Source organism: Uloborus diversus, chromosome 4, assembly GCF_026930045.1.
Source record: "Uloborus diversus isolate 005 chromosome 4, Udiv.v.3.1, whole genome shotgun sequence".
NCBI classification, from domain to species: domain Eukaryota; kingdom Metazoa; phylum Arthropoda; class Arachnida; order Araneae; family Uloboridae; genus Uloborus; species Uloborus diversus.
Genome location: NC_072734.1, coordinates 187,152,903 through 187,169,845, shown reverse-complemented (window position 1 = coordinate 187,169,845; position 16,943 = coordinate 187,152,903). Strand labels below are relative to the sequence as shown.

The following is a 16,943-nucleotide window of genomic DNA, read 5'->3' as shown; positions in this document are numbered from 1 at the left end:
TTCCCAATTACTACAAAAATAATTAAACATGGTCAAGGTCATAGTTCAAATTATCAGAGCCGCACTGTACATTTAACAGTAGTTTTTTCTTTCCTTGCCCCATCGGAAGTGTCTCAAAATTCGCGAGCTTAAAACGGGTAGCAGTTGAAGACCTTGGAGCAAGTAGGGAACAGCTCCTTTTTTTTTTTTTTTTTGTTTTTTTGAAAATTTTCATTAATCACACAGATACGCAAATAAAAGGTCGACACAAAAGGACTGGCCTACAGTAGTTATGCTACTTCAGTTGTTAAAATTTATCAAAATGAAAGCTGTTGATGGGTTGGAATTTTGCGTGGAAAGTAGGACGAGGGCTCATTGTTTTAAGCTATTCAAGTCTCAGGCTAGCCTGGAAAAAAGGAAAAACTACTACTTAAGTACGGTTGTGGGCACTTGGAACAGATTACCGGAAGAATCAGTAGTGAATAATGGGGTAGGGCTTTAAGAGGGCCATTGATCTTCATTGGGGACTAATAAAACGACTAGGACTCGCCTAGCTGGACCCAGAGCCCGTTGCTGGTCGTCACATTTGTATTTTTATTTGTATTTATTGAATAACATAAGTTGATATTGCTCAATTTATAAATTTGTACTACCAACATTTAAACTTGTTCGATTCCGTAGTGGACATTTAAAGTTCTTAAACAGGGAGAAGGTTTCCTCTCCTTCCCGTTTGTTCCCTTCCTGCAAGTCCTGATCATCTTTTTGCTTGTATTGGCGCCTCATGGAGGCAGCTGTGCGATGAGCAGTACCTCATTTACGAGGATCTAGCGCGTCGGGACCCTTTGAACCTAGTGTAAGCTTTCCTACACCAGGGGTATAGGTAAAAACTCATTTAAACTTATGCTGTTCAATAAAAGTATAGCTTCTGACTACCTGTCCTGCGACTACCTTTTTTTTTAATATAAAAAAACGCATCATTCTCCCGGGTAGGCTTGACACATCAATCTTCCAATAAAAAGCCGAGTGTGCTAGCACAGGCATGGTCTAAAGCCCTAGTATGGTGAACCCATTGCATGCGTGACACAGTGTGGCACGCCGAAGTATTAAAAGTGGCACAAGAAGACATACTGAAAAATTTAAAAAACATTCTGCAAATGATGTGGTTTTCCGGAACTTTACCAAACCCTAAAAACTCTACTCATATTCGAAGGAAACCTTTGAAATTTTATGATTCGAATATAATGCCTTAAAAAAGTGGTCAGTACAATAACTCTATCTAGAAATATGGCAATGGGTCGCATAGATGACATGTGCCAGGAGGTTGGCACAGAAAGTGTCTGCAATATTGCTGTTCCTGAAAAACAGTTCGAATAAAAATTGACATTGCTGAAATGTTGACAAATTGTATACGTTTTATACAAAATGTTACGATATTTTAACCTGTGTAATAACTATTCTAAGTTCTGTGTAATAATACAATAAAAGCACGAATTGACAATAGAATAACGTGCGCAATTTTAGAAATTATAGAAAAATCTTTTCACTGCGTAAAGATAGTCTGTGCCCTAAAAAAATACTTTCATTGAGATATTTGTTCCAATGTTGAGCCTGGAAGTTCATCACAAACTCAGTAGTTATAAAAAGTATAACTATTGTAACATTGTATACAGTGCGGTAGTCGAGATAAAATATTTGGGTATTTCACTTTGGAGTTTGGGAGATCTCACCAAAAGAAAAGGTGGTTGGAAACCAATTTACTGTGAAGCTCTGAGAAGTTGAGCTCCGACTCTGACAATGCTTACTTCTGTTTCGGAAAATAGGGAGGAGTAATTGGCGCTAATTTGAGTTGAGAAACTTTCTTAGTAGTTTTTTAAGAGTATTCCAAATAAAATCCGAGCGAATAACGCGTCTATTTTTCACTAAACTCCCCTAAAACATGTAAACATATTCAAGGTCACAGATCAACTAACCAGAGCTGCACTATACATTACACTGGCATTAATTTGACAGCAAAAAAAAACAAATGTTTTAGAGAACCGTGTCACACCCTTCTCTACTACAGCTCTGCAAAAGGATTACAATCTTCTAAATTACTAAGAAACAATTTTACATCATTTTTTTTCTGCCTTACATGAAAATAATTTTACGGTTAACTTTTGACTTGCTCTTGCCTGCTACCGGCGCACAGTGGGGCGAAAACTCTGAAAAGCGCTTAATTTTTTTTAAAACCTCCCTCGCTTGTTTTTTGCACAGGCTTGTTATTATGGAGTTCTTTCGATTTGTTTGGGCTCAAGATCCTAAGTTCGCAGGTTATGCAGTCCTTTTCAAGGTCTTTCTACAGACCATTTATAACTAATTAATATATTTTTTTAAGAGGATATAAGAGGACATTCTTTTTGAAGAGTGTTAAAAAAAAAACCTCTTGAATTCCGAAGTTTTTAAGAAAAAAAAATTATAGCCTGCTTAAAAGCACTTTTTGTAAATTCTCGCACTTATGGTTCTTCACCTTTTTAAAGGCTCCCTTCAGCTTTTTAGTAAACGAAAGGCTCAAAAATTCTAGTTCTGATTGCATAAGAGGTAGGCCTGTGCAAATTTTTTAATCCTCAATTGGTTCAATATAGGAAAAAAAAACATTTATTAGCGCTTTTTTGGCATTTCCGCCCCACTGTGCGGCGTACTGGCACACGAGCTCCGCACAGCATTCTCAAAAATGGCGACCGCATCACCATCCCCGCATCCCATCTCCGTGACGTCATCGATGACGTCACCCCCGGCGGAGGCGCAGGAGCGGGGCGATCGTCCGGGCGAGCTCCCGAAGCCAAGATGGCGGACGCCTCCCGGAACTCCCGCCAGCGCTGCTACCTGTGCGATCTCCCGCGGACCCCCTGGGCCATGCTGCTCGATTACACGGAGCCCGTGTGCCGGGGCTGCCTCAACTACGAGGGGGCGGACCGCATCGAGGGGGTGATCGAGGGCGCCCGAAGGCTCAAGCGCCTCTGCGGCCAAGAGGGGGGCGGCCCCCGGCCGAAGCAGCAGAATCCGCCGGAGCCCCGGCCGCCCAAGCCGACGAAGCGCCCCGCGACGGAAGAGCGCCCCGCTCTGGTGCGGGGAGAGAGTTTGCCCGTCTGCGACTCGAGGTACAGGAAGGATTCCCTGGGACGAGTATACTCGTTCGACGCCGCGTCTACTTCCATGAAATCAGGTAACGCATGAAATCGTTAAGACGAATTTTTACTGAAAAAATATCTGACGTAAACACTACTCTACTCCACTCAAATATCTTACTACGTCTATCTTCATATAGTATACTAGTGGTACCCGTACGGCTTTGCCCGTATTAGAAAATTAAAAGGCCTTTTGGTTGGCCTATATATTTATAAATAATGTATGATGAATTTCTCGCCAATTGGCTTGCCCATTTTACGGTTCCCCGTTATGATAATTTCGTAATTTACTCTTCCACGTTGTGATAATTTTGCTCAGTAAATTTTCTTACAATTGAAGCAGTAACAGAACAAAATCGAATTTTCGAAAAATTGCTTCGAAGTGCACACCCCCATGCTACAAACTAACTTTGTGTCAAATTTCATGAAAATCGGCAGAACGGGCTAGACGCTGGGCCCATTACCTATGAGCCATTGTATGAACAAAAGCTAAAAGAGGCGAAAAAGGAAAAAACTAATCCCCCCCCCCTACATTAGAGGCCAAGTGATCAGCTCACCGGAAGTTATCCTGCGGTAAACAATGATTATTTAGCAATTTTCGTAAATTTATCTACTGGAAACATTTGTATTTTTTATGTATGATACATAAATCGGAAACATGCATTCATACAAAAAAGTATGGAATCAAAATTTTGACCTTAAAGCCGCTAAATTAATTAGAATCAAAATTTAAGTCATATATATATATATACTTCAGCGTTCACTATTATTCTTTCCCCATAACGTACTTTAAAACAATTCTAAAACATTATTATCGTGGAAAAAGTTAGAAATTATGCTGCAAACATTTGCTTAAAACTTTCCTAACAATCTTTCCAGAAATGATTTTTACATTTTGAACTGTCTTTTACCCGTACGTCTTCTCTCTTGTTCTTTCTGTGCTTGACTTTGGCACATTCACAACAAAATTCTATATTTTTATGAAGAAAATAGATCATTGAGAAAACTAAGCAATACTCGAAATCAATTACTTAATTGTTTCAAAAACAGTGAAAAATAATAGTAATTGTTAAGTTAATTTTATTTAAAAAAGTTAACAAACTAATTTCAAGGCTGAACTAATATGGGTTGCGTTTTTAAATTGATGGCTTGAATTGAATCAAAGAAATCTTCGAAAGGACAGCATTTAAATTATTTGTTAAATTTATCAACAAAAATAATTTCCATTATTTTTCATTGTTTTTGGCACCCATTAAAAAGTGGGAGCATTTTAACTTTATGATTACTATCAGTTTTCATTGTTTTTGGCAACAATTAAAAAACAACTACGTCATTTCCGTCACACACAACAGAATAGCCTGTTCCATATGTTAGCACGCAATAATAAGTAGGAGACAGTAACATTCCTCTTGGCTGAAGCAAAACTCGAGTAAGGGCATTTTCACAGCAACAAAAATATCGTTGCAGTAAAACTTGATTTACGTGGAAGGAAGAAAATGGAGAACGCGCGTTCATATTTTTTCTTACCCTAGTTGATCGATTACCGATTTTCGTTCAATTTAGTACAAGAATCCTTTGAAACATGATGGAGTGCATCTCGAAATGATTCATCTAAAATTCATTTTTTTTTAATTTTAGGAGGGGTCGAAGACACAAAAATCGTCAAATTTTGCAATTTTTTTTATCATTTAAAAAACTTTTCCGTTTTGTTTTTTTCTGCTAAAAAGAACATCTCAATCTTGTTTCTATCTTAATTAGAACGAAAGCTATAATTGTTTTTGTTACATTAATTTAACTAATATTTTAATTAACTTTAAACTTTAAACGCGTTTTTCTCCGTAATGCAATTTTTCCCGATTTTTTGCATTCAAACTCTTATAAGTCGAGAACTGGTTAAGATAAAGTAATGAAATTTGGAACATATATTTTTCAAACAGTTTACTTTAGTTCTTATTCGGCGAATTAAAAAAAAAAAAAAAACAAGTTTGCTACAAAAAATATGATTTTTTTAAAAAAGTATTTTCTTCAAACATTTTCTATTGTTTATTGAATCAATTTTTTTTAAATCGCCGAATGAAAATTAAAACTTAGATATTTGTGCATAATGTTTTGAAAAAAATTGAAAATTGACCACGAAAATATTTTGAGTTATAGCGATTTAAAGCAACCCCACTTTAAAAAAATTAAAGTTTTTTTTTTTTGTATAAATATTTATGCAATGATTTAATATTTTTTTTTTCAAAATATGTCCCGGACCTCCTTAAATTTAGATTTAGGCTATCAATAAATGCTTGTTGCTCTCAATCTATTGAGGTTTAAGAAAATAAAACAAAGTAAAAAGCCACAAATTTTGCAGTTGTTTTATTTTCTTTTACTTTCCAAGCACAAAGGTACTTATTCGAACCCTATTGAGGCTTCTTCAAGGGCGCACATATAGGAGGCAAGTGGGAGGCCAAGCTCCCCCCCCCCTTTGAAATTGGAACTTCCTTGCTTTTATTACTTTTTTCTTTGCAAAAATGTAAAAAAAATTCTCCTAAAGTCATTTATGAATAAGTTATTAAAAATGTCAAAATTTTAATAACTCTTATCTGTACTGAAATTTGTTTCTTTGGAAAAAATATGCTAAACCACGGGGAAAATATATGAGCACCCCTTAAAATTTTGCATATGGCCCTTGGGCTTCTTTATATCCTTTCCACAGAGAGATTCTTTTTATTCGATTTTTAAATATAAAAATACAGTCGACATTCGGAATAACGATCCATGTCGTCCAAACAAAATCGGTCTCTATAACGAGAGATCATTATAACGTAAATGTACAAGATACAGAAAAATTGTTCAGCCATATTTTTAGAAATACCGGAGTTAACTCGACGTTAAATCCCGGTTATCACAAATTTGCCATTTCAACTGCGCTTGCGCGCGGACTTTACTGATTTCAAAAGTCTTGCTAAAATTAATTATAAACATTTTAAATTTGTTAATAAATATGAGATGGCAAGAGATAAAAATTAGAAATCACAAAACTTTCTCTGATTTACTTTTTAGGCCTCGGTAAAGATTGATTTTTACGTCTTAAATATTTATTAATGGATTCGGAGTCTGATTCTTCCATCAAACAAAGGCTTTTTCAGGGTCAAATTTGCCTGCATAATACTAAGCTGTTTACGCCTAACGTAAAATATCCCCAAAAGACGGATATCTGTACTCATATTCCAATCATCTTTGAAATACACAACGTGTTTGACGTTTACCTTAAATAAATATTTCCAAACCAATAAATATTGAAGTGTCATTTTTCTCTTTACATTATAAAGATTATCAGTTATTCATATCCATAGTTTCATATGACATATCACGAAATCGCTGTGAAAATATAATCGTATTTATTAATGTGTTGGTATTCTATCTCAGCCTAAATATAAACAGGCAACACGAAATCATAAAACAGAAATCTAAAAAAGCTAAGTCCGCGCGCAAGCGCAGTTGAAATGGCAAATTTGTGATAACTGGGATTTAACGTCGAGTCCGGAGTTATACTTCACTTCTCTTTTACTTTCTTTTTTAGTCTTTTATAAGTTAGAAGTTACAAGTTAGTTACTTGTTACAAGAGTCTTTTACAAGTTATGCTTCATTGTAAAAGAAAACCAAGAAACTAACAAAATACCTAATCAAAACACGTAAAACTTTTTTAACCACTTACATACAAAGGAAGTTATAAGTTTGACGTGTCTTTGTGTATCAGTCTGAGGCACTCTAGTGCCTAAACGGATGGACCGATTTTGAAAAACTTTTTTTGTTCGAAAGGAGAGTTGACCGAGAGTGTTCTTAGAAAGGTTGGGTCTCCGGATGACATTAATTAACGAAGATATTAATTAAAAACCTCTGAAAGGTTTTTTGTCATTTTTGCAGTGAAAATATAGTTGATAATTTTAAAATTTAATACCAAAATAAAGAGAAATCTTTTCCGCGTCTGATAGAATGCGTTTGCAACTTCCATGTTGGATAGAATTCGAATTATTACGTTTTTTTAAAGCAGATTTTAATAACGACTAAGCCATTATTCATGCGATTGATAACCGAATTCATTGTTGGTTGACAAGGTGAAATAAAACGCAATGATTTAAAATTTTTATCTGTTGCCAGTTTCTATTTAATAGCAAACAAAATACTTGATATTGATTTTTGATAATATAAGGCTTTTAATAGGATTTTCAATTTTCCCTCTTAATTCTACAGTTGCGACTCAGTCGAGGTTTTTTTTTTAAATTTTTACTTTCTTCTATATCTAATATATAGAAGAAAGTATTGGATTCGTGCAAATTTTCGAATGTCGAATTTTGACGGATTCGAACGTTTTGAGGTGTGCTGAGTCCATTTCGACCATTTTTGGAAAATGTCTGTCTGTCTGCCTGTGTGTGTGTGTGTATGTATGTGTGTCACGTCTGTGTGTGACCAGTTTTTTGTGGCCGCTCTACAACAAAAATTACCGCATGAAATCGAACGAAATTTAGTACACATATGTGCCCCTATGTGAACTTGTGCCCATTAGTTTTTGGCGCGAATTCCTCCAAGGGGGTGGAGCAATGGGACGTTTTTCGAGTTACGCGTGCTTGCTATTCCTCAGGAAGTTACTGGCGGAATCAAACAAAATTTGGTCCATATGTTGGTATTAACAGGAACAGGTGCTGATTCAATTTTGGTGTCAATAACTCAAACGGGGGTTGAGCTGTAGAACGTTTTTTGTCGTCAATTGTGACTGCTGTATCTCAAGAAATAATGAACGGAATGAAAGAAAAATTTATCGGCAAGTAGCCCTTAGTGGGTATAAGAACTGATTTTATTTTTGTGTCAACAGCTAAAAGGGGGGTAGCGCAATCACCCGTTCTTTTTTTCCATTTTGAGTGCCCTATCTCAAGAAGTAATGCTACGTTCTGGTTGAAATTTGCAATTAATGTGAATCCATATGTAAACAGGCTTTGGTTCTATTTTGACGCCGATCGCTCCAAGAGGTGTTGATTTTTTTTTTTTTTTTTTGCGAATAAAAATATTTTTATTAATGCAACAATAAGAAAGATAAATCGTAATAGATTGTCGTCTGCGTATTTCTCGTGATTTTAATTGTATGGAAATGATAGGAAATATTATCTCAAAGATTTAAAATTTTTAACTGTTGCCATCTTATGTTTGTTAACAAATAAAATATTTGTAATTAATTCAAGCAAGGCTTTTAAAATAACTTTCAATTTTCGCTCTTTGCTTTGCTTTTGCAATAATTCGGACATTGGGAGGGTAGTCAAGTTTTTGCATGTGTAATTTTGTTTTTGTTGGGAATATTGCTTCCTCGTCAAGCATGGGGAGGGATCAGAAAAAAAAAGAAAAATATAGAAGAAAGTTTCGTGATGGCCACAACATACTAGTTAATTTCATCTTTGCTTGTTCGATATTTATGTTTGAAAACTATCTTTTACATTTGTACGAATACATTTAGTGAAATGTACACTGAAAATAATTGATGGACATTTGTTAGTTTTCAAATTAAAGACCATAGTTTGCTTCTACTTCTTCTTGACATTCTTTTCAAAAATAGTTTATCCTTTTTTCTTTTTTTTAATAATAGTGTAGCTGCTTTCCGATTTTTAACTTTTTCAATTAAAAAAAAAAAAAAACTTCATATTGCCTATCGTTTGTGTGCAACTCATCGACTCTGAACCTTTTACCACCAAATAACTTCTTTCAATCGAAATCTTTAGTCTTTCTGTCAGGGTCTCTGTAACGCGCACAGCGCCTAAACCGTTCGGTCGTAAAGTTAGTTTGTAGCATAGGGGTGTGCACCTCGAAGCGATTTTTCGAAAATTCGATTTTGTTCTTTCTCTATTCTAATTTTAAGAACATTTTCTCGAGCAAAATTATTACAACGTGGAAGATTAAATTACGAAAGTATCATAACGTGGAACCGTAAAATGGGCGAGCAATAATCTGGATCGAAGCCAATAATCTGAAGCTGTTGAAAAATTTAAATGTCAATATTTCTTTTTGAAAGCCATTAAGATTTTTTCCCAACAATTTTTTTTTTCCGTAAAATAACTGCATTTTCCCAAAATGAGATCTTTTCTTCTCTTCAATAATAAAGAATATTTTTTAAAAAACATCTACTCAGCAATTTGTGGGGAGGATCACCAGTCTTGTTCCCCCTCCCCCCTGGATACACCACTGCAGCAAAATGTCCGGGAGTCCTCCTTCAAAAATTTTTGAAAATTTACCTTAAAAATGTTGGTTTTCGGTTGATTTTGGTGTAGATTTTATTGATAAAGTTTCTTGCAATAGCCATGTTTTTTTTTTTTTTTTTTTTTGGGGGGGGGGGACTTTATTAGTTATTGTTGTTTCAAAATAGAAGAAATATTGATATACGAATAAATACCCAATTACAGAACATGCAATTATTCTATACAATAATAGCACTGAACAATAAGTTGTTTGAGAAGTTTCTTTATTTGCATGAAATTATTTATTAGGTTTTTTTTCCAAATGGATAAAATTACTTTAATTCTTAATATGAGCACAGTTATGTTTCTCTTGCACTAGTGACGTGTGGTGATACACTGGATTCAAGTAAATTTACTAGTATAGCAGCTATGAATTTTTTCCCCCAACTGCGTTTCTGAGTGAAATATACTAAACTAATTTTTTTCAAAACTCAACCAAAAATTTTGGGGGTGCGGCGCACCCCCTGTAAATCTGCCTATGAGGGGGGAGGAGGTTATGCAATGCGTGAATTTAACGACTTCTGTAGTATAAGGACAGTTTATATTACAAAATGGTGGTAACTTAATATTTTGAGATAGCTCAATGGATCTCATTGCTCGACAGTTCTGCGCAATGTAACAAAAGCACTTACAATCCCGTTAAATTAGATTTAACACTTAAAAGCAATGGAAAAACGCTTCTTAAAAACAACAGAAAGTATAAAAATCACATGCTATTTGATGCACACTTAAATTGTAAACAGACATAGAATTTGATTTCACCTTGGAAATGCTTCACTTTATCATCTACAAGCTTTGCCTGGTCTACCTCGAAAATGCAAGTTATGTCAAGTGACGCGAGGTAAACAATCGGACTTAAATAAAATAAAAAAAAATTCTATAAAATTTCCCCGACAGATAGGCGGAAAAATAAGCAAAAAGGAAACATTTTAAATCCCCCTATTACATGAAAAGCCTTTAAAATAAAAGCCAGAATTTTATTTGTTCATATTAAAAACTAGTATGTTGTGGCCATCACGAAACTTTCTTCTATATTTTTCCTTTTTCTGATCCCTCCCCATGCTTGACGAGGAAGCAATATTCCTAACAAAAACAAAATGACACATGCAAAAACTTGACGACCATCCCAATGTCTGAATTATTGTAAAAGCAAAGCAAAGAGCGAAAATTGAAAGTTACTTTAAAAGCCTTACTTGAATTAATTACAAATATTTTATTTATTAACAAACATAAGATGGCAACAGTTAAAAATTTTAAATCATTGAGATAAATATTTCCGATCATTTCCATACAATTAAAATCACGAGAAATACGCAGACGACAATCTATTACGATTTATCTTTCTTATTGTTATATTAATAAAACTATTTTTATTCGCAAAAAAGAAAACTAGTATGTTGTGGCCATCACGAAACTTTCTTCTATATTTTTCCTTTTTCTGATCCCTCCCCATGCTTGACGAGGAAGCAATATTCCCAACAAAAACAAAATTACACATGCAAAAACTTGACGACCATCACAATGTCTGAATTATTGCAAAAGCAAAGCAAAGAGCGAAAATTGAAAGTTATTTTAAAAGCCTTGCTTGAATTAATTACAAATATTTTAGTTGTTAACAAACATAAGATGGCAACAGTTAAAAATTTTAAATCATTGAGATAATATTTCCGATCATTTCCATACAATTAAAATCACGAGAAATACGCAGACGACAATCTGTTACGATTTATCTTTCTTATTGTTGCATTAATAAAAATATTTTTATTCGCAAAAAAAAAAAAAAAAAAATCTACACCTCTTGGAGCGATCGGCGTCAAAATTGAACCAAAGCCTGTTTACATATGGATTCACATATATTCCAAATTTCAACCAGAACGTAGCATTACTTCTTGAGATAGGGCACTCAAAATGGAAAAAAAGAACGGGTGATTGCGCTACCCCCTTTTTAGCTGTTGACACAAAAATAAAATCAGTTCTTATACCCATTAAGGGCTACTTGCCGATAAATTTTTCTTTCATTCCGTTCATTATTTCTTGAGATACAGCAGTCACAATTGACGACAAAAAACGTTCTATAACTCAACCCCCGTTTGAGCTATTGACACCAAAATTGAATCAGCACCTGCTCCTGTTAGGGGCAATATATGGACCAAATTTTGTTTGATTCCGCCAGTTACTTCCTGAGGAATAGCAAGCACGCGTAACTCAAAAAACGTCCCATTGCTCCACCCCCCTTGGAGGAATTCGCGCCAAAAACCAATGGGCACAAGTTCACATAGGGGCACATATGTGTACCAAATTTCGTTCAATTTCATGCGGTAGTTTTTGCTGTAGAGCGGCCACAAAAAACTGGTCACACACAGACGTGACACACATACACACACACACACACACACACATACACACACACACACACACAGACAGACATTTTCCAAAAATAGTCGAAATGGACTCAGCACACCTCAAAACGTTCGAATCCGTCAAAATTCGAAATTCGAAAATTTGCACGAATCCAATACTTTCTTCTATATATTAGATATAGAAGAAAGTAAAAATGGCAACATATCTCTCTTCTTAATGATTTTCTTCACGCTACAAATTTTAATAAAAGCATTGTTCAACAATGAGCATGATCAGCAATGAATTTCTAATTGAAGGCTTACCTACATTTTAGCATGAAATTAGTTAAAAACAGTTATGATTCACTTTCTAATTACCTTGGAACATTAGAACAGATTTTATCTCATGCAGAAAAATCAAGGACTTTTATAAATGTTAAATTATAATTTTTTCGAGCAATTTTTGCGGTTCTTTTTTGGTGTTTGAAAACTCCCCTAAGTTTTTTCTCGGGTACATAAGTACCACCTTGGCAAATTTGGTCGAGATCCGACGTAAACTGGATTTGTATAAGGAACATACACACATACATACATACACACACACATATATATATATTCTTTGTTTTATTCATATAGATTCTCATTTTATTTCATAGGATTTGCTACCATATCCAGCACACCATCAGTCATCGACAGCGTCGTAGAACACGGAAGCTTGTCCAGTTCAACCCCCAGTCCTCCCCAGCAACGGAACAAGGAGAGCAACACCCCATGTCTCAAGTGCAGTTTGTGTCAACAAAGGCTAGAGGACACTCACTTCGTGCAGTGCCCCTCGGTTTCTGGGCACAAATTCTGCTTCCCCTGCTCGAGAAACAGTATCAAAGAGCAGGGGTCATCTAACGAAGTCTACTGTCCCAGTGGGGACAAGTGTCCCCTTTTAGGTTCAGACGTGCCGTGGGCGTTCATGCAGGGCGAAATTGCCACCATCTTGGGAGAAGAGCACAAAATCAAGAAAGAAAGGGAGACCTGAGCTCCATCGGAGCATGTCTGAATGAATTGTAATCGATTACAGAATCGAACCATCAACCCAATTTAATGTCATTTCCCTATTATTGGCAATTTTAACGTGATTCAATTGTTTACTCTCTAAATATTACCAACAGTGGCCAAATTGAAACCAAATTTAAAATTAAAAAAAAAATCGCCAAATTTGTCGCCAAGTTTGCGACAAAACTTGACGACCAAAAGGCTGGCGATATATCGTCAAGTGTCCGACAAATTATAACACCTCTTGAGTTTACATCAAAATTAACAATGATTCCCTCCAAAAAAGGAGCAAAAGACCCCCTTAGGAACATCCGAATGCAACCCAAAGGGGAGGTGCACAACTAGGCCCCACTAGGAGTCTACGTACCAGATTTCAACTTTCTAGGACATACCGTTTTTGAGTTATGCGAGATACATACGAACATACATACAGACGTCACGAGAAAACTCGTTGTAATTAACTCAGGGGTCGTCAAAATGGTCGGGTCGAAAACAACTCAACATTCATTCGGGGGTGAGAAAAATGGAAATTAAGGTCGATTTTTGAGTGAAATTTTTTTCGCGAATACAATACTTCCTTTTTTGTAAAAGGAAGTAAAAGAAAGAGCTTAAACGATTCCTTGTTTAGGGTAAAACCAATAAAAGTTGCCACTGCACTAGTAGAGTTTGACTATGGCTTTTATGGAATTGGTAAACATCAGTTTGCCACACAACCTGCATCCTTATTGAAAAGTGGTCGAAAGTGGCCTCGTATGTACTAAACCATCAATACAAAAATAACACAATTACAGTTCTTAAAGCAATGATTAACATTTATGTGCATTGATACCATCAATCACGGTAGAGTGTTCAAAAAGTAATCGATTACAGTTTTCTAGTTTTATAATTGTTGTTGTATTTCAAGTATAAATCTAATGTTTTACTCATGAACTGATTTTAAATTTTAGTGTTATTGTTAGAGAGGAAAAAATCTTTACTGGAGAAGAAGAAAATCAATAATTTATTGAATCTGTATTTTATATCCAAGAATGAATGTCGTAAAATTATGGACATAAAAACTACAACGGTATTTTTGAATTTTATGGATTGTTTTCCTTTCATATTGTGCAACTTAATTCATAACTCTGGTATGGTTAAACTACTGTTCATTTTCCTAAACCAAACTTAGTGCCAATTTGCGCATGCGTCAGGTCTGCTGTGATTTTATCAAAATAGGGTGGGAAACCAGGAAGTAAAAGGTTCAAAATAACGTGTTCAAAGACAGCAAGTGCGAGCGGTAAGTGCCCATCCTCAACCTATCGCCCCGTTTTGAAATGGAATCTGTGCTGAATAGTAGTCTTTGCTTTTGAGAACGAACAGTATACATAATTTTCATACGTCCTTTCGCACAAGGCAAGATGCAAAAGCTTTTGCCCCAAATCAAATTTTCAAATTCAAATAGGAAGATCTTTAAGAAAAGGATTCCGAGAAATGCTTCTATTTAAGCTCTAGCTTCAACCAAATTCGTGATTTTCACAGCCTGATTACTTAATAGGCCAACCTGGCCATGGCCTACCTCCCCTGCTGTTTAGGGATCTCCAAATGGCTGAAATCGTTTTAGCCAAAGGTTAAAGTTGTAAGGATTGACTATAGGAGGGAGGGGGGAAGAAAGTTTGGCTTAGGGCCTCCCAATATCTTAATCGAGCTTTGATATTTCCTGTTCTGCTAAACAGGGTGTTGGGGAGACAATCTAAACTAACCTAAAGAACCCATCGCATAAAAAAAAAAATCACCCCAAAAATATTTGATACATTGTTTCAAATTTCAATCTAGAAAACTGTACGAAGCTTCTTTAGGTCAATAATTAGCAAGCATTTTCAATAACCTGTAATCCACAAATCTTGTAACCTGCAAGTAGGGTAAGAGTGTAGAATAGGAGTACATTGGAGCTTGGCGAGTTGTTTAACTTTCTATTTTGGTGAAAGCAGAAAAATATCTTTTATGTGGTAGTCATATTTGCGCCTCATTTTACAACTTAGTGGAACTTTTAGTAACATATTAAAGAGCTTATTTTATTCTTTTGTGGGATTTTTTAAACATTTGATGACTTTATTTACTTATTTGACAGATTATTTTACATTTCATGGAGTTTAATCGCATTTTAGTTAAAAGTAACTTGAAAAGATTTAGTCCGGGATATCATAAAATAAAGTTTCCACCTAACTTTGACAAAACCTGGCGACACAAATACTATGGGTGCCATTCAGTTGTAAAACGTTCTAATTAGAAGATGATTAGTTTCCAGTGGTGATAAATCTGTTATATCGCCTGATACCTCTATTCTATACTTTTTAAGGGATTGAACTTATCAGTTTTTCCTTTTAATGAAGAAAATCTGCAGTTTTAATCGAAATTTTTAAAATGGTCATCAGTTTGTTAAACAATTTGGATTATTGTTAAGATAATATTATTACAATAGAATCTAACATCCTGATGGTGGATCATATACCATCATAATGTTATTCCTTACCAAAAAAAAAAAAGAAAAAAAACAAAAACAAATCCTGTATGCAAGAGCAACATAAACACAATTAATGCGAAATGTTGAAATTGATATGCTTGATCAAAAGCATTTTTAAAACACATTTTCAAATTTTAGTTTTAACAAATGTATAATACAACTGTAAATATCATTTGTGTCTATTTGAGTGTATATAAAAGGGTACGAGCAGAAGAGTTTGTAAATAGTATACAAATATTATGTGTTAGTAAACAAGAAGGGTAAAATTTAAGTAAGAGCTGAACTAAGCTATTTTCCAAACTTATGGAAAATAGCACACATCCAGGATATTGATGGAGATGGTTTTCTCATATGTCTCAGGCTTCTTCATAGCACAAATGAACGAATATGGGTTGTTCAAAGCTCTTTGTGGATCATGATTTTAATTTTCATTGGACAGGGGACTAACCTAACTTTCAAAGGGTCAGCTTGTGATTGGTTTATTTTCTTTGGTAGTAGGGGAAAAAGTAGCTCGGGACTCTTTCCTTTTCAGCTTACGAAAAGAAAAGAGTCCGTTTTGCTTCTTAGATGCAGCACTAAATTTCACTCGACCCCAGATTTTAGTACAAGCTTTAAATTTCCGAACATTATCTTGTAAAAAAATATTTTCATTGAATTCCATTGTAAGAAACTGCAGTAAATATTAGAAAATCTCTAGGAAATTCAGATTCCACATATTTTCCAGTAACCGATACAGCTTCCCTCTCAAGTAGTGTAATAACGGTTCCATAAGAAGAAGCTGCATCTGTTACTGGAAAATTTTGTGGAATCCAAGTTTCTTGCATGTTTTGCAGCTGTTTCAGCATTATTATTATGTTTTTCCCTTTATTTTCTTCTTTTCCCTTTTTAGTGCTGGTATGCAAAAATAATTTAATTTTTACATCAATCGAGTCTAAATTTGATTGAAAGTGACACAGTGCTGCAATGTACAAGTTGGTTATAAAGTAATGTGGACCCTCTATTGTACAAACACAGTACCGGACAAAACATCGCCAAATTTTCTGAAATAAAATATTTCCAAAACTTGCCACCAGGGTAAATTTTGGCTATGCAAAAGTGTATTACAGTGGATATTGAAGAATTAAATGCCAGCTGGACAAAATATAACCATCATTTAACACCGATGAAACGCAGTTATGCAAATTATTGCATTCTCTTCGGTAGTTTTTCTTTTTCTTTACTAATAATAAAGCTGAAAGTCTCTCTGTCCGGAGGATGTCTGTAGGATGTCTGTGACGCGCATAGCGCCTAAACCGTTCGGCCGATTTTCATGAAATTTGGCACAAAGTTAGTATGTAGCATGGGGGTGTGCAACTCGAAGCGATTTTTTGAAAAATCGATGTGGTTCTTTTTCTATTCTAATTTTAAGAAAAAAAATATCATAAGGTGGACGAGTAAATTACGAAATTATCATAACGTTGAACTGTAAGATGGGTACAAGCCAACTGGCGAGAAAATTCACCGTACATTATTTGTAAATATACAGGCGAACCAAAAGACCTTTTGATTTTTCTATTACGGGCAAAGCCGTGCAGGTATCACTAGTTTAACATGAAATTCTAAGTCGGTTTATTAAACCTCATTTGTAAATAAGATTTTTTTTTTCATA

General features: G+C 35.0%; 1 protein-coding gene across 1 annotated transcript; it reads left to right on the top strand.

The window, feature by feature from the left end:
* Nucleotides 1-1,263: 1,263 nt before the first annotated feature.
* On the top strand, nucleotides 1,264-12,847 carry LOC129221053 (interferon regulatory factor 2-binding protein 2-B-like). The gene is made up of 3 exons (XM_054855490.1): nucleotides 1,264-1,343; nucleotides 2,601-3,181; nucleotides 12,405-12,847. Exons 1-3 carry the CDS (start codon nucleotides 1,264-1,266, stop codon nucleotides 12,776-12,778), a joined length of 1,035 nt encoding a protein of 344 aa, XP_054711465.1. The 3' UTR covers nucleotides 12,779-12,847.
* Nucleotides 12,848-16,943: the final 4,096 nt, after the last annotated feature.

Coding starts and splice junctions, on each gene's coding strand:
- LOC129221053 (XM_054855490.1), top strand. CDS start 1,264: ATGGCAATGGGTCGCATAGATGACATGTGCCAGGAGGTTGGCACAGAA. Junction 1,344..2,600: donor ATTGCTGTTCCTGAAAAACA/GTTCGAATAAAA, acceptor GGTTCAATATAG/GAAAAAAAAACATTTATTAG. Junction 3,182..12,404: donor GTCTACTTCCATGAAATCAG/GTAACGCATGAA, acceptor TTTATTTCATAG/GATTTGCTACCATATCCAGC.